Consider the following 20553-nt stretch of genomic DNA (forward strand, 5'->3'; position numbering starts at 1 on the left):
ATTTTTTTGGAACCATTGCTTCTCCCTGCCCTGCCAGCACCTTTCTTACTAGCCATTGACTAATTATCCCAGTTCTGCTCCTGTTCCTGATTTTCCTCATACCTGTCAGCCCAGGTAGAGATCACTGTAACTTTCTCAGCTATTGTTAGCAGTGATTCCAGAATGACTGCCAGGCCTGTAGTGGTAATTTTGTGAATAAATTCTGTTATCTTCCTGATTTTCCTCAGATAAGAAACTTGTTATTTTTTAGGTCAGTTTCAAAGCTTCACCTCTCTTGGAAAAGCCCTCGATGACAAAAATCCTTACTAAGGAAGGAAAGCAAAACAAAACCCCAAAAACTTCTCTGAGCCAGATGACCCAATCTTCCTTCTTGCTCATGTGGTATAGAGAGGACAAATACTATCTCTTTAATCAGATGTGTCATTAGGGATAAGAATGGGCAACATCCTATGCACTCTTAAATAATTACCAATCATTATGCCTCAAGCAATTTTGCAGTTGTCAAATGTTATTTTTTGTGTCCTTCCATCTCCTGTTTTAATATTCCTATCTATAGAATTTGTTCTTATCTAGCAATCAACTAATTCTTTATGTAGTATTAGCTGATAGCGAAAGAGTGCCCCCATCCCATTTTAATAGGAGGATTCCTTTTAGACAAAAATGCTCATTCAAGGGTGAGAGGAATGATTCCCAAATGCTGACATTTTAGGTAAAATGAATGAAGTATTATATTCATTCATGGGGTGAAAGCTTTTATTATAGAGTTAAAAAAATAATTCAAAATTTCAGTGACATCAGTTTTAGATAAACAAACATTAAAAATACATAAGATGGAATGTTTACGTTGTAAATAAGCTCAAATATAAGTATTTTGGGGAAGTATAGAAATAAGTTTTTATGTGAATAAAATTCTGTAGTAATTTTGTGTTCAGGCAGGATGTCCTCTCTGTTCCGCTAGGTCAGGACAGATTTTGTGGTGAAGATCAGATACCTCAACTTCCTCTTACTGTTGAGCAGTAAGAAAAAGTCAGGTCTAACTAGTTTGTGGATAAATGAATGACAGCCTACATATGCCCCACCTCTTGGTTTAATTGATTCTTCTTTGGTGTTTTTTTAGAACTGGAATAATACTGAACTTGGCACTACTAAGAATTCACAAAAGACCAAAGATAGCTAATGAATACAAAAATTATTCAACCTCATCAAAAGGCAAAGAAATGTAAATTAAAACGACAACGAAATACCGCTTTTTGGTCTATCGACTGAGCCAATTTTTTTTTAATAACTTAAGTCATTCCTGTTCAAGGCAAGGTTGTGTGGTTACTGATGGAAGCATAAACTGGCCCAACTAATTTAGCAGACTTGAAGATGTTAATGTTTAGATATTTATGTACTAGGATGTTTATTTTAGTATATTTCCATAGCAAAAAATTAGAAACCTCAATACTGATCAGTAAGGTAATAGCTAAGCAAATTATGGTACTCATGTTAATAAAACCATTTAAATTATGATTTCAAATATCGTATTGTAAACCTGGCAAACAACTGTAATATACTAAGTTTAAAAGACAATACAAAATTATAATGAAAAATACTCTTACAATCTTTATAGAAGAAAGACTGGACAAAAATTGTGGATTTTTTCTGGATATGAGATTATGCCTGTGTTTTTCTTCTTTGTACCTTTCTTATTTCCTAAATTCTTTATAAAAGCTTGCTTTGCTTTTATATCAGAAAAAACATTCCTTTTAAAACTTGACAATTAGAAATATGAGACCTGCTAATCAGTTAAGAATTATACCGTGACCATTTAAGTAACTAAGTTATTGTTACTGTTCTCTCTCTAACAAAAAGAGACTCTATCCTCTCCATTAAATGTAATGCTACAGTTCTTTCTCTTCTCACCTCATTAAAAGTTCCAACTCGAAGTAAACAAGGTAGGACAATTAAGGCATTCTCTGAACTTCCATGATGGTGTTAGATTTTTCCGTCTGCTTAGCTTTCTTTCGTGTAACTTTGTTTATTCTAGTAGTTCTCACTGTGGTTCTGTGTTAGAACCAAGTGAAATATTTTTAAAATGCTACTAGGTTATCCTTCAGCTTCTTAAGGGCTATATATGTTTTGGTTTTTCACTTTTCTCTCTGGTCCCGATATATCAAAAAATATATATATTTATGCTGGCACTTCATCTTTTCAAAAATCATTTTTCCTGATTACAAAAGTAATGCATGCTCATTGTAAACAATTCAAATACAGAAAAGTGTAAAATAGAAGATGAAACTTTCCCATAGTACCTCCCATTCTCCAAGATAACCATTGATGGCTTTCTACATTTTGTATACTTGTATTAGGTATATTCAAAAGCCACATATATTTGGTTTTTTAACAAAAATAAGATCATAATATAAATACTGTCCTGCAACTTGTCTTTTATCTAGAACTTATGTACTCATATAAATCTACTTTATTCTTTTTAACAGCTATAAAATATTTCATAGTTTGGCTATACCGTAATTTATTTAAGCAGCTCTCCTATTGACTGACATTTAGTTTCTTTCCAGTTTTTTGCGTTTATAAAAAATGCTGCAATGGACATCTTTTTCCATGTATTTTTGTGGACTTGTGTAGCTATTTCTGTAGGATTAATTCTTAAACATAGATTGCTAGGTTAAAGAGTATACACATTTAAATTTTAATAAATGCAGCTAATAACTTGGCCTTTTAAAAGGCCTACTTATACTTCCACCAGTGTCACGTAAGACATTGTTAGTAACACATGAGGTTATTAATCTTTTCGGTGTTTGCCAATCTGATGAGGGAAAAGTAGCACCTTACTGTTGTTGAATTTGCATTTCTTCACTTATTTGCCAAACTGAGCATGTTGTTTGACTATTCTTTGATCATTCATATTTCTTCTATATGTTTGCCTATTTTTTTGTTGGGCCGTTTATCATTTTCTCATTAGCTTGTACATCTTGTGGATCGTCTTGAATGTCTTGTTTTCTGGGGTCTAGGAGCCAAGCGAGAAGAAGGTGCCTCTGGACATGTCATTGTTCCTCAAGCTCCAGAAGCGGGTCACAGAGCTGGAGCAGGAGAAGCAGGTGATGCAGGATGAGCTGGACCGCAAGGAGGAGCAGGTGCTCCGCAGCAAGGCCAAGGTGCGCAGTGCTGTCCCACACGAGGGCCACGGGCTACCTGAGCTGGAGGCTGGGACTTTATGTGCAGTTCTGCAGTCTCTTCTCTAAGGGGAACCCGGTCCAGAAGTACGTTAACCAAGCAGCATTTGGTTCAGGTAGTGAGGGCTAACCTTTCCTCACCATTTTCTGGAAAGCAAGTAAATATTCTAAGAGAAAAAATGTGGCAATTAAAACATAACTACTTATTTATAAAGTTTTTAACTTTGTATTTTCCCTAGGAAGAAGAAAGACCGCAAATTAGAGGTGCAGAACTGGAGTATGAGTCACTTAAGGTAATGGGAATTTTCTGCCCAAGACTTTGAATGTCTTGTTTTGGCAAGGGACCTCCTCAGAGCCTCCCTTTTTCTCAGAGAACGTCTTTAAGGACACCACAGACCCTAGCTTAACCTTTAGTCAGGCATTACTTCTAGCTTTGTGTTGTCTCCTTTTATAGATTCCATTTCATATAAGCTAGACTTCGGTCTAAACAGAAACAGGAGCAGTAGCTGCCATTGAGGTTGTGGAAGGTAGTAAAGGACAAGGACTCTAGCATCACACTGCCTCAGTTCAAATACTAGATCTGGCACCTGATGGCTTTCTGTGCTTCAGTTTTCTCATCTATAAAAGGCAGATGATAATATTTATCTTATAGGACTATCATGAGGATTATATGAAGTAATCCATGTAAACTGCTTAGAATAGTGCCTGACACAGAGTAAGTACCCAGCAAATGTTGGCTGCTGTCATTATCACCATCATTTTTAAATACAGATACTTTACATATATCAGCTCTAACTCTTACAACAATTCTGCAAATAAGTATTTTAGTTCCCATTTTACAGATGAGGAAATTGAGGCCAAGGTATAAGTAACTTCCCTAGAATCACCCCGCTAGAAACCAACAGGAACAGGAATTGATCGTGGATATCTGCTCCAAACCCCATGCTCCAACCACCAAACCCCACCGAAACTACGTGTTTGTAGAGAAAGGAAGCTAGATATTAGTTTGTAGAGTAGAAACGTATTCTTATTTCATAAAAACAGTTGGAAGGAGGGGGGTAATGTGGAGAAGTGTGTCTGAGCTATTAGGGGTGTCAGCTATCAAGACACCCCCAGCTTCAGAAGTTTTTTAGGTTATTAATTAACTTATTAGTCTTAAACTTATTTTTCTCAGATTTTTTTCTAGCTTATGTCAATTTTTTACTGTTTTCTGCTTTGGCAAATTATAGTCTAGAATAGCTGGAAAATTATAGTAAGGTTTATGATTATAACCAAACAAAGCTAAAAATTAGAAAAGCCACAAAATAGCATAAGGAAACTCATTATTTTAAAGCCCTTATATATATTTGAGAATTGCTAGGGTCTCTCTAAGCTGTCATGAAGTATTTTTCCCCCCAGTAATGTTGCTTCAAGTCTAATCCTGATATATCATTTCCTAATACTATGATTTGGAACAAAATTTATGCACAGAAATAGGACCCTCTGCTCTATAGAGTCCCCACTGCCCATGGTCCAGAACTGCTGATCACCACTGCCTCTCCAGCCTGTATGGCGTCTGGTATGGAGAATACCAGTCTTCTACCCTGCCTAAGCCATAATTCTTTTATCAGCTCCTTCCCTGAAGATTGTTAGAACCTTTCCACTGATATTTTAAAAACACTTGAATAATAATACTTTGTATTTACTTTACAGTTTGAAAAGTTTTTCCTACACCTTATCCTGTTTAGTCATTGTTACAACTTCTGGAATAAGTTTCTTTCCTTTCTAAAGCCTCGTAAACTGAGACTTAGAACAGCTAAGAGACCGGCTGTTAGGTGGTAGTCTGATCTTGAATCCAGGTCTCCAGACAATCAGAAACTTTCTAAACACCCTGGGTTCCTATCATCACTTGTTTGAAAACTAATTTTTACAAAAAAATAGTATTTACTTTTGAATACCCTAAAGGACCCATTTGCCCTTTCTAAATTATAGCATGAGTAAATCTCTTGCTCCTTCAATCAAAGTACTACTTGGGTAGTATTTATGATTATGGAAAAAGAAAAGGGTGGCAGCAAAGGGTCGTCTCTTTCATTCTTACTGTCCATTGCCTCTTGTGCTCTTTGTCTGCTAGACCAGATCATGATACGGGTCACACAAGACAGGAATCAGGTGGGATGAGCTGGGACAAGCCAAAGGAATGGGGGTAGGAATCTGATCGTCAGACTTTCTCCCTCTGCCTGCCTCACACAAAAATGGACAAATAAAGACATTCTCCTGTAGTATGTTAAAAATAAAGCCCAGATCACAGAGTTCCCAAGTATTAGTTCAGTGTTTCTCAAAATGTGGTCCTGGGCCAGCAGCATCAACATCACCTGGGAACTTGTTGGAAGTGCAAATCTGTGGGCTTCACACCAGACCTTTTGGATCAGAAGCTCTGGGGGTGGGTCGAGCAATCTGTCCTCCAGGTGCTTCTGACGCACATTGAAGTTTGGGAAACACTGCATGAGAGCTTAGCTGTCAAAGTAAAGACATTCATGTGTTTTCTGTTGCAGAAATGAGCCATATGAATCTGATAACCAGTTGGTGGGAGACTGGGGATAGGAAGGAGCATTCATTTTCATATAAAATGGATTAATTCATGAAAGAAAGCGTTATATATTCTTAAACTAGGAAAAAAAAAAGAACTTTAAATAGTTTTACCATAACATGTTGAAAGGTATGATATGGTGCTACATACCCATGATTGCTTCTCTGGAAGAAACAATAAAATATTTTATCTTTATACACAAGTGTCTCACTTACACTCTCATGAGGCCTTATGTCATGTGCTAAGTAAGGTACCATGGTGCTTTTGTTTTGTTTTCCTTTTTCTCCCCAAAGCCCCCCAGTACATAGTTGCTTATTTTTAGATGTGGGTCCTTCCAGTTGTGGCATGTGGGATGCCGCCTCAGCATGGCCTGATGAACGGTACCATGTCTATGCCCAGGATCCAAACTGGCGAAACCCTGGACCGCCGAAGCAGGGCGTGCAAACTTAACTACTCGTCCATGGGGCCAGCCCCACCTCGGAGCTTTTATATGACTGTCTACTTCACTTTCCCAACTGGTATCCTGTGGCATTTCTGTTTTAGTGTCAGTAAATAGAATTTTGTGTCAGAACTCAATTCTGGTTCCTAATGCCACTGTTTAAGCAGAGTGTACAGAGGGTGGTGCTAACTGGTGACATGAGGATGCCTGAGAATAAGAGAAAGTATGGAGGGGGTAAAGGATGTGTATGTCCGTCTGGGTGGCTGAAGGAAGAGGCGGTCTCTCCTCTCCTGCCACCTCCCAAGGTTTTGCCAGCAACTTCGCAAGCACACTTCAAAACACTAAAGGGAATTTTTGGGTGGCCAGCCCTGTAGCCCAGCGGTTAAGTTCACATGTTCCGCTTCAGCAGCCTGGGGTTCGCTGGTTCAGATCACAGGTGCAGACTTATGCACCGCTTATCAAGCCATGCGGTGGCAGGCGTCTCACATATAATGTGGAGGAAGATGGGCACGGATGTTAGCTCAGGACCAGTCTTTCTCAGCAAAAAGAGGAGGATTGGTGGCAGATGTTAGCTCAGGGCTAATCTTCCTCAAAAAAAAAAAAAAAACACCACACATTAAAGAGAATTTTATTAGTTTAAATGATATGTAATTTTTTTATTAGAAGTGAAAAGCCTCGTTTTTCAGTGGTCTTTCCATTTTGCTTTACAAAGGAAATAAGAGGATGCTACTCAAGGTTTCAGGGATCTGCTCATCAGAACCATTCATTGGAAGTAACCTGACCAACTAGACTCTCATACTTGCCCTAGTATTATCCACAAACAAAACTGGGCTTCTTAGCTAAACTTACCCCTTGGGACTCAGCAATCTCTCCAGGCCTGTGAACACACCCTGGGCAGGCCTGGAATAAATTTGACTCTGGAATTTGGATTGATGAAGCAAACTACCATTCACCTTGCTCAACTCCCCTTGATGACTTTCTTAATTTAGTGAACAGAGTTCCCAGTAGCACCTAGAAGCCGTTCACTAGGGTAGCTCTGACAGTCTTTTCCAGCAGAATTCTTCTGCCATCTTCGGGGAAGGTGAGTATCCCGATGTAAAGTTGAGGACGACAGCAATGAACTGTTCCTTGTCTCTTCACACAGCGTCAAGAACTAGAATCAGAAAACAAAAAACTGAAAAATGAGCTAAATGAGTTACGCAAGGCACTCAGTGAGAAAAGTGCCCCGGAGGTGACCGCTCCAGGTGCACCAGCCTACCGTGTCCTCATGGAGCAGCTGACCTCTGTGAGTGAGGAGCTCGATGTCCGCAAGGAGGAGGTCCTCATCTTGAGGTCTCAGCTGGTGAGCCAGAAAGAGGCCATCCAACCCAAGGTAAGTGTGGGCAAGAGGGTAAAGTAGGTGCTGGCCTCCATTTCTCCCTCTCCTTTCCCTCCAATACATAAAGAAGCAAACACTAAAGAGCAGTTTTTAGTCTAGTTGAGGATATCATCCTTTTTAAAAAATTTCAATGTTGTTTTAAAACTGTTGCCAATGCCAACTGGAGTGAGCAAAAAGCAAGTGAAATCCAAAATCATCTTCAAAGTTTCATCTCTCACTTATGAGCAAAGGGCTTTTAAAATGAAACTTTTTGTAGTAATCTGGCCACGATAAATTTTGACCAAAAATCCATAAATTGCCTTGCTGTGGAAAGGCATTAAATATAACTTTAAAATTATTTGTTGAAAATAGCTTGTTTAGCTGGAAAGGTAGCATATGAAAAGGTTAGACATGACATCAGTGAGTGGAAGTTACCCGGAGGTGATTTCTGCTCACTTCAGGGAGTTCTGTTTAATAGGGGAGCTGTCCCTGCTGGGAGGGGCTGTGTTATTGGTTCAACTGAAAGGACCCATGCTGGAGGATCCAGATGGCCCTTTGAAGTCCTCCCCTGCCTTCAGGTAATTTGGGACCCAAGGCCGCCATGTGCTGGTGAGAAATGGGCCTTTTTGTCATTTGCCATCAGAGGGAATCTGAGTAATATATTAAAACCTGACCTGTGTCCCTGCCCATGTTCATGCAGCCAAGTGTTACCGAGACTCAGGCAATCCAGTATCCTGGCTGCATGGCATGCCATATAAAAAATGACTATGATATATAATGAACTGGATGCCTGAGAGATCTGAGAATACTTGTCTTAGAAATAATAGTTCTGCATGTGGTTAACATACTGAACCTGGCACCTAACATTTGGATTTGATAAAGACACTTCACACCTGGGACCAACCCTGATCCAGAAAATAGCAAATTCTGAAAACAAGATATCTGACTAAATAATCTTGGGGGAAAAGAAATCCCAGTAACAAGTGGAGGTATATAAAGAAATGGGCTTCCTAACCCTGATGGCCTAGCAGTTAAAGTTTGGTGCACTCCACTTCAGTGGCCCTGGCTCGGTTCCCAGGTGCAGAACCACACCACTCGTCTGTCAGTGGCCATGCTGTGGTGGCAGCTCACATAGAAGAACTAGAATATACAGCTATGTACTGGGGCTTTGGGAAGAGGGGAAAAAAAGAGAGGAAGATTGGCAACAAATGTTAGCTCAGAGTGAGTCTTTCCCAGAAAAAAAGGAAATGGGCTTCCGTATTTTAAAACAAATCACAAACCCCGGAAGTCTGAAATGAGAAGAGTTCAGAAGGGGAATCTCTCCTTTGGCTTGGCCCTATACATCCCACCTTCCCCGAGGCTGTCTCAGTTTGGTTCCCATGATTACCATGGCTCCCTTTGCATGCTAACTGGAGCAGAGTCCAAAACCAGGTTCCTTTCTCTGGTCTCCTTGTGACAAACTGGTATACTCATAAGAAACTTTAGTAAAAGTTAAAGGAAAGGAAAAGGACAATGACCCAAGGAGCATAAAAACAATCCAGCAAACAGAGCACATAGTTCTGGTATCACACACTCTTACCCATTTCACATATTCTGTGTGACCACTGCTCTCCAGCCCCTATGGGCTGGTCCTGTCTAACCAAGATCCCTGCTCCCCAAGCTCCCAACCTATGCATGGCAGCAGCTTGTTCTTTCCTAGGAAAAATGCCCATGACAGTGATTGGGACCTTTCAGATGCAGGGCTGTTTGTCCCCTTCAGTTTCTAGTCAGAGAGACACATCATTTCACAAGTCCTTTGCAGGGCAGTGGTGAGTGACACCCTGCGAGCTGGGTGGTGATCCAGCCCAGCCACATCTGGTTTATCTGTTCCGCCTCCACGAGTGTTCAGGGAGGCTTCACTCAGACGAAGGGCCTCCTATCAGGACATTACTGTAACTCTCACAGACCTGGCTAAGAATTTCACCATATACATTAACAGCAGGGTCATTTTCTTACATACTCACAAATACTTTATAATTAGAAAAACCAAAACAACTCAAAAAGAATCTCAATCACTTGTTCCTGGGAATTAAGAGTTGCCACCACATAAATATATATTAATGTCCACCTTATGCCACTTCCATGAATACTAATTTATATACTGAGTTAGTTTTAGGAGAAGCAGCTCATGGTTGTTTTTACAGTTAGCTTTTGTCTGTTATGAAGGGGACTCATTGATGGAATTTATTTGTGGAACTAAGGGTTTATTGTTTTCTCCATTTGTTTTTTGTGCATGCTGACTTGTGATTTTCAGGATGACAAGGTAATTATAAAATTTTTAGTAAATACTTCTATTTAATCCTAATTTTTGGTTTATAAGTATCCTCCAATATATGCAGTTGATGCTTTCTGGCCACTAAGTGTATTTTGATATTTACAAATTAATATCCTATTTGACCCTTCCTATTTGGAAAGTCAGTGGGAAAATAATGGATGCAGTAGGCACCAACCTAGATCACAGAGAGCTCTCCGTGACTTTTAGTTCATAGTCAGCTCTGTGACTCACTGTGGTAGTTATGGGAGGCCATCCACGGGCAGGGGAGGGAAGCCCTTAAATTGTAGTGCACTCAAACCACAGGCTCTCCCGTGATCTCATTTCTACCAGCTGTGGGTTTGTTGGCCAAGGGTGAGGAAGAGCCTGAGGAGCTGAGCACACCCTTCCTGGAAAGGGTAGGATTTTCCTATGTGGTGCAACCCTTTCAGAAGTTCTGGTCACTGGCCTCGGGACACAAACTGAGCAGTGAGTCAGGAACTTCCTAGTGCTGGCAGTCCAAGTCTGATCCCGTGCCCCAGCCCCCGCTCCTTAGCGAAGGCAGGCCAGGCGAGGGAAGGCCTGGCTGCTTACCTGCTACCAGGACAACAGTATGCTAAGAAGCCTGTCTTTTCTTTGGATTAGTTAATTAGACCAAGTTACCTAATTTACTAAAAGTTCAAAGCCACATCATGTAGGGCCTCAGATATCAGAAAATATGTGTAGCATTATTTAATACAGAAACTGAGTCTTTGAGAGTTATTACTTAAAACTTAAAAATCTGAGTATGGCCCTTTATCAAATAGAAAGATTTTATGCCTTTCTGGGAAAGAGGAAAAGAAATTTTCTGTGAAATGTGTACTAAAATATTTATAAAACATAGCTAAAGAAATGCTGCTGTTGGGCCAGCCCAGTGGTGCAGCGGTTAAGTTCGCACGTTCTGCTTCAGCGGCCCGGGGTTCACCAGTTCGGATCCCGGGTGCGGACGTGGCTCCAGTTGGCAAAAGCCATGCTGTGGCAGGCGTCCCACATATAAAGTAGAGGAAGATGGGCATGAATGTTAGGTCAGGGCCAGTCTTCCTCAGCAAAAAGAGGAAGATTGACAGCAGTTAGCTCAGGGCTAATCTTCCTCAAATAAATATATAAATAAATAAAATAATTTTAAAAAAGAAATGCTGCTGCGTGTGGTGTTCATGGGAAAGATTTTTAAAATTCAGTAAAATATGAGTTCTTGTTAATAGCTTTTATCAGATTATATTTGGTCTTCACTAAGGATGCATTTATAAACTCACAAAAGGACAGGATTTTTTTACAGGATATTTCTTATAAACACTGAATTTGAAAAGCAGGTATTTGTAGGCCTCTAGTTGGCATTAAAGTCGCCTTGGAACTGGTCTCGGAGATCCTGGTGTTTGAAGTGTGTGTTGTTAACTCCACCTCCTCGTGAGGCCTGGCTTTAGAGCAAACGTCGACTAAAGAATCCGATGTAGACTATTTAGACAGACAGGATGGGCCCCGACAGGATGGGCCCCGGGTTCTCAAGTGTATTATTGTTTAGAGGCTGTGGAGCAGTGTTCTTATTGTCTCTTTTTGCCCTGCTTTAGGAAAGATAAAGAGTAGCTGAGTAGAAGCAAGATTTTGAAATTATGTTGGTTGTCAGACAGATTAAACCCAAAAGGAAAAATAACACATGAAGTAAAAATGTTAGGAAAATAGTCCTTTTTATACAAAATCATTATACAAAACCTGCCAGATGTTTATTTCAAAGGCTTATGTACCGTGCTATACTGTAACAGAGGAAAGAAGAATAACAGCAGGTGGTAGATATTTACAAGGAGCTAAACCCTTCCCCTTTATATATATTCAAAGATGGGAGAAAAACTTTTCTGAAGCATATCATCTGAACACCACCTTTTTTGTACTGAGTTTTTAGTGGAAAAATGAGCTTTATGTCAAATTTTTAGTGTTTTATTGGGACATTTGTTTTATTATAACTGGTTAGAAAGAAGTAGAAAGAACAGCTTTGTACATTCCATTAAATAGTTGCTCGGTGTTCTTGCCTGGTTATTGTTCTAATGTTGTATATATACTTTGAAATATATATATATTTATATATAAAGTGTGTGTGTATATATACACTTAGAAATATATATTTATGCTATATATAGATATAATGCTGTATAATATATATATATACACACACACACACACACACACAGCATTAGAACAATAATCAAGCAAGTACACCAAGGAACTATTTAATGGAATATGTGTATTTCACATAATGTAAAACACACGTAGTCTGTCAGTGATTTTATTTACAGGGCAGTGGTACTCTGGAATCTCACCCGTTTTGTAGTAGAGCATCAGGGATTCTAAGCAGAGGGACTGAAGGTGCCTTTTTCTCTTAACTGCGTGTGCCCCACTCTCCTCTGTAGATGCACAAAGCTGGGGCTGACATTCTGGTGGGGCAGAGGTGTGCTGGAGTACTTAAACCTCCCTATTCTGGAGGAACAAAAAATGTTGTATGTGGTCCCAGTCTTTTGAGTTGACTCTTAATGTGGATATGTGTTATTTCCCCCTTCAGAATACAATGACAGATTCCACAATACTTTTGGAAGATGTACAAAAAATGAAAGATAAAGGCGAAATAGCACAAGCATACATTGGTTTGAAAGAAACAAACAGGTAAGTTGATACTTCTTTTATTCGTGTAATCACATCAATGATTATATCAATTCATGTATAATCATATCGATCCTTAGTCTTCAAGCCAGCCTCTTATATAGTGAAAGTGTTTATGCATTGCTTTATTAGACATCAACTGACCTTCACTGGGAATCCAAGGTTTCCAAAGAGTCCTAGTTAAAATCTCAAAATTTAAGGTAGCATTATTGATGAGAGATGTCAGGGAAAATATTCTTTACATCAGGGAATATATTTCTGCATATTTAGGGTCTTAGGCTTGAGAGACTGCCTTGAGAAGAAAACCAGTTTCTCACTGTTGGCCTGTCGTGGATGGTCACTTTGATTCGTTCTTCACGATGGTTATCTGTGAAGGTTTGTAGGGGCAACTGCAGCTCTCACTAATTGAAACTTAGTGTGAAGAGAAGTGACGAAGTATCTGCAATCACGTCAGTGTTGGCTATATAATTAATTCTAAAATGGTACTATGACTTCTAGGGTGGGATCTTGATATTCGAGACCAGGTTTTTGTCACATTTTCTAAGAGGTTCTGAGAAAATCCTAACTCTGGTTTTATCCCATTTACTGTAACATGAGTGAAGTTGCAGACGGCACTTAGTTCCATCACTATTCACTTAAGAGCCTCGGGTGGGCTGACTGAGAGTACAGGATTTACACGGTCACTAAATGACTGAACTTTCCCGAAAGCTTTCCCTATAGTTGAGGTTATCACAAAGTGAAGGCTCATCTGTGGAATTCCTTCAGCCTTCCTACCACCCCCTACTTCTCAACAGGGCCTTCATTCTATTGAACTCTGAACTTAAAAGACTGCATGCTTAAACGAATGTGGTCAGCGATGATCACAGAGAAAGACAGTTCTGGAGATTTGTATTATCAGTGTGCAGCTGAGGTCTCCTGATGCCTAGTATCAGGATTGGTATACAGAAATACTTCACAAACTACAGAATATTGTCATGCAAAATGTAAGGTACTTGTTATCTTCTTTTTTGGGCAAGAGTGGAGAATGCTTTATGGAACTACTTGGTTAAACTTAAATTTTAATTTATGAAGGTAAATTATAAGCATATCTTCTATCAAAGAATGTCTTAGTATAGCAAGAGCTCTACTGTACTGTTCATCCATCCACTCAGCTATTCGATCACCAGATATGTATTGTGTGCCTGCTTCATGCCAGGCCCTGTGTCACACACTGGGAGTATAGCAGTAAGCAAGGTAAATACAATCCTTACTTTCACAGAGTTTGTAGGTAGTTGGAGAGACAGCCAAGAGAATTTGGATTTCACTCCAATGACAGTGGAAGCTGTTGAAAGGTTTTAAGTAGGAGAATGATATATTTGAATTTTAGAAAGCCAGCCCTGGCTTTTATGTTGGAGAATAAATTGTAGTGGGACAAGATTGGAAACATAAAGAGTAGTTAAGAGGCTATTGTTGTAACTGAATGACTGATTATGGTGACTTTGACTTGGTTGGTGGCAGTTGGGATTGAGAGAAACAGGACACTTTGAAACATACATAAGAAGATGAGGTCAGGAAGCCTTGTGGCTTATTGGACGTGTGCACAAGGGATAGGGACTTGTGGAGGGTGACTGAAGTGTCTGCCCCAGTACTTGGTTGGATGCACTGATGCCATTTCATGATCCTACGTCTGGGGTGTGGAAATAATCAATAGACTTACAAATATTGAATCTGAGGAACTAGAAAGACATCCAAGGAGAGAAATCCATTAGACAGTTGAAAATATAGACCTGGAGCAGGAGAGATGTGTAGTCTGATATATAAATTTTGAAGTCATCAGCATATAATAATGCAGTTGAGGCCATGCAAATAGGTCAGCTCTCCAGGGAGAGATGGTAGAAGGAAAACAGAAGAGCATTCTCTGGAATTTGTTTTGTGTAAACTTTGTATCAACAACAAAAGTCTAGGAGGAGGCATAAGAACCTGGGCTCCAGTCAGATAGCCCTGGGCTCCACTACTTGCCAGCTGTAACCTCCACAGGTATCTTACTTCTAAGCCTCCGTGTCTTCCTCTGCAATGTGGCAAATCATATATATTGGGTTACTGGGAGAACTAACCGAAATAATAGATGTGGAAGGATGTAGAACAGTGTCTGACACTTAGCAAACACTCAAAAATATTGTTTTCACACCCTAGGTTGAAAAATCCTGTGATCAACTTTGTCATTATTATTTATTAATTATACATACTTTTAATAAAATCTGTCATTTCTCTAATATAAAAGCAGTTTCCCCAGGTCGTATAATTAATATTTGATGCAAAAATGTTTTAAAAGTTGTGTCATAAAAGCTGAGAACTTTGGACATATTCTTATTTATAAATTACTCCTGTAAGAATTTTTTAAAACAATTTTGAAAATAGGAAATCAGATTTTATTAAGCTAAAACAAGTTCTTACCCAGAAGACTTAAAACTTCGTTTTGAAATGGATTGGGAAGATTGCCACATGAAGACAGTAGCTGAAGTTTTCATTCCATATGTGTGACTGTTGTGGTTAGTCTCTAATATAATATGTGACATATAAGATCATTCTGCCAACTGAATAAAATGTTAAAAATGAACCTCTTTCTCACCTTTTCAGTCGTTTCTTATTTTGCAGAAAAAAGAGCTCTAGATCCTTGATTTTTCTTGATTTAATGGATACCCATTTATGTGTGATGTTACATGTTACCCATTTTTTTTAAATTAACCAAAAATAATTTCTGTGGTAACGTCTTAAAGTCATCTGTAATTAATAAAAACAATCTTATTGACAATAAAATATTGAAATACCATGTGCTCCTCTTGACCATCATCATCTCATTACCATCCTGTGTCCCTTTGTGTTTTGCATTGTTGTTCCTTTTGCATGGAAGATCATCTGCTATGGATTGCCATGAGTTGAATGAGGATGGAGAGCTGTGGCTGGTTTATGAAGGGTTAAAACAAGCCAACAGGTTATATTTGTCTCCTCACAATGGAATGTTATTAATTTGTTGTTTTTCTTACTAACAGTGGCGTCCTGACTTTAACTTCTGTATTTCTTGTACTTTAATTGTCTTCCTGGGTAAATTTCAGTAAAACTTAGAACATTCAACCAAAAACATTCTTAAAAACCTTCTCCACTAAGGGATGCTATTAAAGTTGAAATGGATTGATGGTGAATATAAGAGTTGCGGCCCATAAGTGAAGGATGCTCCTAGAGTTCTCTTCAGACGCTAAAAATTTGTGAATATCTCACTAGGAGTTGGAAGAATGCCAAAACCTTTGAACTAGAGCCCAAACTACTGTAGGAGAGATTAATCCCGATTACTTGGCAGCTGCTTGTTTGGAATGATGATCAATCTAAAGGATACATGTGCCTGTGGCAGTGTGGCTACATTCTTACATATGATTATCATGCTGCCTAACAGCAGTATTAAGTACATGGTTTGGCATTCTATGTGGTTATCATGAAATTCAAATTTGTGAAACAGCAAATCAGGAGGGGTTCCTGCATTGCTGCAGTTCAAAATAATTCCCCAAACTCAGTATGTTAAATCTGTTTAGGAGACAGCAGACAAAACTGAAACAGCGACACCTTTCCAGCACAGACACTCTTCTGCTCTAGTGATATTTGTATCTTAAAAATCTCATAAAAATACCATTTTACTGATTAAATTTTATAAATAGTATACTATTCATTCAGGGGGCTTCTGCTTATTCTGCTTTGTTTGTTCTAATCATAAATCATTGTCATTAACTTTGTGGTGTTATTGGTTCAAATCCTTTTGAAATTTTATAATCACTAAAATATTTTTAGTCTGCTGCTAACAGTTTGCTTGCAATGGCATCGTAAGTTTTGCCGAGCAGTTGGTAACCAAAGGGATTAGAATAAAAGAGTGTCTTTTCTTTCTTCATATTGGTTAATTCCTACCCATAACGTTGTTTGTGTTTGGAAGAGGGGTGAATGTAGAAGTCAGGGTGTGTGGTAAAGGGAGGATGCTATTTCTCTGTATTCTCACTGCCAGTGGCCAGCCTGCTTGGGGACGCAGCTGACTTGTATGTTTGCTCAGAGAACCAGTAACAGTTTGTTGGTCCTATTAATATTTATGTTCTAAAAACATGTCTTGTTAGGATTCTGTTACTAATATGGAAATTTATAGGGAGAGAAAAGATGACAAATTTAGAAAATATATATATGAAATTCCAGAACTGTCTATCTGCCTTGGGTAAATCTGTGTATATTTCAGAGTACCACTCCAACCTTTCTGTCCTTCAGAGTTAAGAGTAGAAAGTAAAAATGGGCCCTGGTCACACCCTCTGCCTGAAATTGTTAACACTGAAATTCTTGAAGGCATATTTAACTGGATGGGGAGTTTGTAACCTAGCCCTCTATCGTGCAGAGTTATTTTGCAGGAAAGGTCCTGTCTTTGCCAACTTAAATGCTAGATTGTAAATGTGGTAAGCCAGGTTAAAGCTATGTCTTTTAATTGATTATTTTAGTCACCATTTCCTATGAACCTTTCAAAAGAGCTAAAATGCTCCTGTTTCTCAGGGCCTTTGAGAACTTTGTATTTGTAGCAGGAATTCAGAAAGACACAAATATGAGAGCATTCATTTCTGGCCTTTGTTTGAATTTCTTGACTTTAATCAAGTCAGAAGTTACACAGACACTAAAGAGCACCCACTTTTCCTGCCCTTGCAAGTGAGCACGAAGCCTTGCACCCACCACGCAGGGACTCTAGGATCATCTCCGTTTCCTACCTGTGTGGCTTCTCCACAGGCTCCTGGAATCCCAGCTCCAGTCGCAGAAGAGGAGCCATGAGAATGAGGCTGAAGCCCTCCGCGGGGAGATCCAGAGCCTGAAGGAGGAGAACAACCGGCAGCAGCAGCTGCTGGCCCAGAACCTGCAGCTGCCCCCGGAGGCCCGCATCGAGGCCAGCCTGCAGCATGAGATCACCCGGCTGACCAACGAAAACTTGGTAAGAGGAGGTGCCTGGGCCCACACACTCAGCCAGAAGCGCCTGGCCCTGCAGGACGGTCCTAGTTTCTTTCTTTTTAAAGACTTTATTTTTTTTCCTTTTTCTCCCCAAAGCCCCCCGGTACATAGAGTTGCATATTCTTCGTTGTGGGTCCTTCTAGTTGTGGCATGTGGGACGCTGCCTCAGCGTGGTTTGATGAGCAGTGCCATGTCCGCGCCCACGATACGAACCAATGAAACACTGGGCTGCCTGCAGCGGAGGGCGTGAACTTAACCACTCGGCCACGGGGCCAGCCCCAGTCCTAGTTTCTTTTTGATTCAACCCATCTTTCATGGCTGGAAAACTCACTGCTCTCACTTTAGCAGAGACAGAGTAAGGAAAATGACTGGTGGTGGAAGTGGTGGTGTGCGCAGGTTGTTCTCACAGAGGGCTCTGGCGCGTCTGAGCATTCTCAGACCTAACTTGGAGAGTCTAGAAGGTATCACCTGACTGTGTGCTGGGCTTTGGACGTCCTTGAGAACTCGGGTGACCTGCTTCCTCCACTTCAGCTGCTGATTCTCTGCCATTTGAGGAGGTTTATTATGTGGTTGTCACAACAGAGACTGGGGGCAAGCTTTGTTCACCTTTGCTCCCTAAGCAGCCGCTGAGGCTATCCCAGCCTCCATCTCCAGCAGACAAGTGGGGTTAGCATTACGGTCAGGGCAGGTGGTTGCCAGAGCCAGTCGGGGCTCTAGTTGACACTGGATGGAGCTCCCAGGTCAGGGAGGAAGAACCTCAAGATTCAAGATTATACGTTTTTGATTCTTTTTGATAGAATTTGTGCAGTGAATGAGAAGGTTTTTTTTCCCTTCCCAGATTCTGAAGGCTGGCAGAGAGTCCAAGTTTTTTCTTTTTCTTTTACTTTTTTCCTCTTTTTTCTTTTTTTTTTTTTTGCAGAAAATATTTCTTCCTCAGTCACAAAATAACTTTTATTACAGACTTACAGATTTTTTGGGGTGGGGCTTGTTTTTTGGGATTTTTTGCTGAGGAATACTCGCCCTGACCTGACATCTGTTGCCAGCCTTCCTCCTTTTTTGTATGTGAGCCACCACCACAGCATAGCCACTGACAGACGAGTGGTGTAGGTCTCTGCCCGGGAACCAAACCCAGGCCACTGAAGCAGAGTGTGCCAGACTTAACCACTAGGCAACCAGGGCAGACCCTTACAGATTTTTTTAATCTACTTAAGTTTGATAAATATATTTATTAAATTAAGTGATTGAAAAGTTATAATTCCACATTTCTATGTAAAATCTATATTGTAGTGTCAGCCTGGTTTTGAGAAAACCTGTTTAGGATTGGTGGTGATTTGCCCTTTTTTGTTTCAATTCAGGGTTTTAATGACCTATAATAAAATAGTTTGAATTTTCATTGAAGATTTAACGAGCTGAATTATCCCTTCATTACTCCATTAGTGATCATTTACATTACAAATAGTTTTCTAGTGTCATCTGTTCAACCATGTTTTATATTAATTAGAGGCAAACCTAAAAGCATTCTTTTCACAGTCTGTCTGTCCCTCTGAGGATGGCTTGCTGAGTGAGGCTCCGTTATGGGAGTGGAAGAGGGTGAGAGCAAGTGTTTCCAAAGTGACTGAAATATCACTAATTTGTGGGGGAAAATTTTCTGATTCATGGAATATTTTTGAAATGTTTTATTGCTCTCAAGTATATTGTTGCTTAAATTAAACTAACCATGCTTTAATGCTGGCAAATTGATAAATATCCTGAATAATATAATAACAATTGGTCAGCATATAAATTCTGTGCTTATCAATGATTGTCTTAAAATACAAGGTGAAACCATGAAATCAAGATGCTTTTGGGTGGCAGATTCCCAGAGTTTTTTCACTAAGTTGATTAAGATTTCCCTTGCAACCTTGATTGCAGTATTAATTTTCTTGGCAGTTTTTCATAGCTAATCAAAGATAGACTAAGCCCCCAAAGGTAGAGTCTAGTTAATGAGTTTGTCTGAGTTTTAGGAAAGCCCTTCGTAGGTCAGCTGCTTCTCCTGCTTCACTGACTACTAATTCAGGAGAATGGATTCAAACTTAAGCACAGGGAATGATGCGCTTGTTCAAAATCATTATAGTTTCTTAATCTCAATGTGCATTTCTTTAGGAAACACTTAAGCAGGATATTAAAGCAGCAGTGGACCTAGGCTTGGTGTTCTTGGAAACTCTACCTGCCTAACCCCCCCAACACCTACCCCCAACCCAAGGACAAAGACGGTTTTCTCCCTCAGCTAATGAACGTACTTCCCAGGCCTCCCCCATGCTGCCTTTCAGGGAAGGAAGGCACACGGCTTCTCACCAGCCCTTCTACCTTCAAACAAGATTGCCAACACTGCTGTTGTTCACGCTTTCATTTTATTTGCCTGCCTCCCTCTTGCTGCTGCTGGCAGCAAAAAAGTGCAACAGCTTGTGAGCAGGTCTAAGGAGTAAACAGCAGCCTTATCTGTGGAATACGGACCAGCGCTCTGTTCACCTGCTAAATGATGGCACCGTCGCCATAGCCTGTTTCCTCTGAGCATGTGAAAATATATGTATATAGATAGTTAGAATCATCTATACTAGGAAGATCAGAGGGCAATGGCAGATGACAGATCAGAGCATTTTGAGCAGAGACAGTTTCATTGTGTTTTAAAATATTTTTAAATTGATTTTGCTGAGAGGTAGCATTCCTCTCAAAGACACAGAAAAAAAAGCAAATGTCCATTGTGCCTATTTTTTCAGTATTTTGAGGAATTATATGCAGATGACCCTAAGAAGTATCAGTCATATCGGATTTCACTGTACAAACGGATGATTGTATGTAAACTCAGAGTGCTTTTCTGTCGCTACTTCTGGCCCTCTGTAACTGAAGAGCACACTCCTGCCCGCCCCTCCCCAGGAAGTCTCTTTGGTGAAACCTGTTTCTCCCCACAGCTGTGTTTAGCCCGTGGTGTCACCTCTCTCAGTGTCCTGCGTCTGTTGTCACGTTTGGTTTGTTATTAACGCTAGGCTTACAGTGTGATGGAAGCAA

At 39.9% G+C, this 20553-nt stretch overlaps 1 protein-coding gene across 4 annotated transcripts in view; it reads left to right on the forward strand.

Moving 5' to 3' along the window:
• MYO5A (myosin VA) overlaps positions 1-20553 on the forward strand; it is a 187291-nt gene that overhangs the window by 142418 nt on the left and 24320 nt on the right. The window contains exons 26-32 of one of the 4 annotated variants that reach the window (XM_014850530.3): positions 3015-3158; positions 3416-3469; positions 7326-7553; positions 12416-12516; positions 15404-15484; positions 17293-17491; positions 20265-20339. In XM_014850530.3, coding sequence (XP_014706016.3) covers positions 3015-3158; positions 3416-3469; positions 7326-7553; positions 12416-12516; positions 15404-15484; positions 17293-17491; positions 20265-20339 — 882 coding nt within the window. The remainder of the gene's footprint in view (positions 1-3014; positions 3159-3415; positions 3470-7325; positions 7554-12415; positions 12517-15403; positions 15485-17292; positions 17492-20264; positions 20340-20553) is intronic. The other 3 variants (XM_044764877.2, XM_014850533.3, XM_070501456.1) reach the window with 3 other exon arrangements.

The sequence above is a fragment of the Equus asinus genome, chromosome 2, assembly GCF_041296235.1.
Source record: "Equus asinus isolate D_3611 breed Donkey chromosome 2, EquAss-T2T_v2, whole genome shotgun sequence".
Classification (NCBI taxonomy): Eukaryota; Metazoa; Chordata; class Mammalia; order Perissodactyla; family Equidae; genus Equus; species Equus asinus.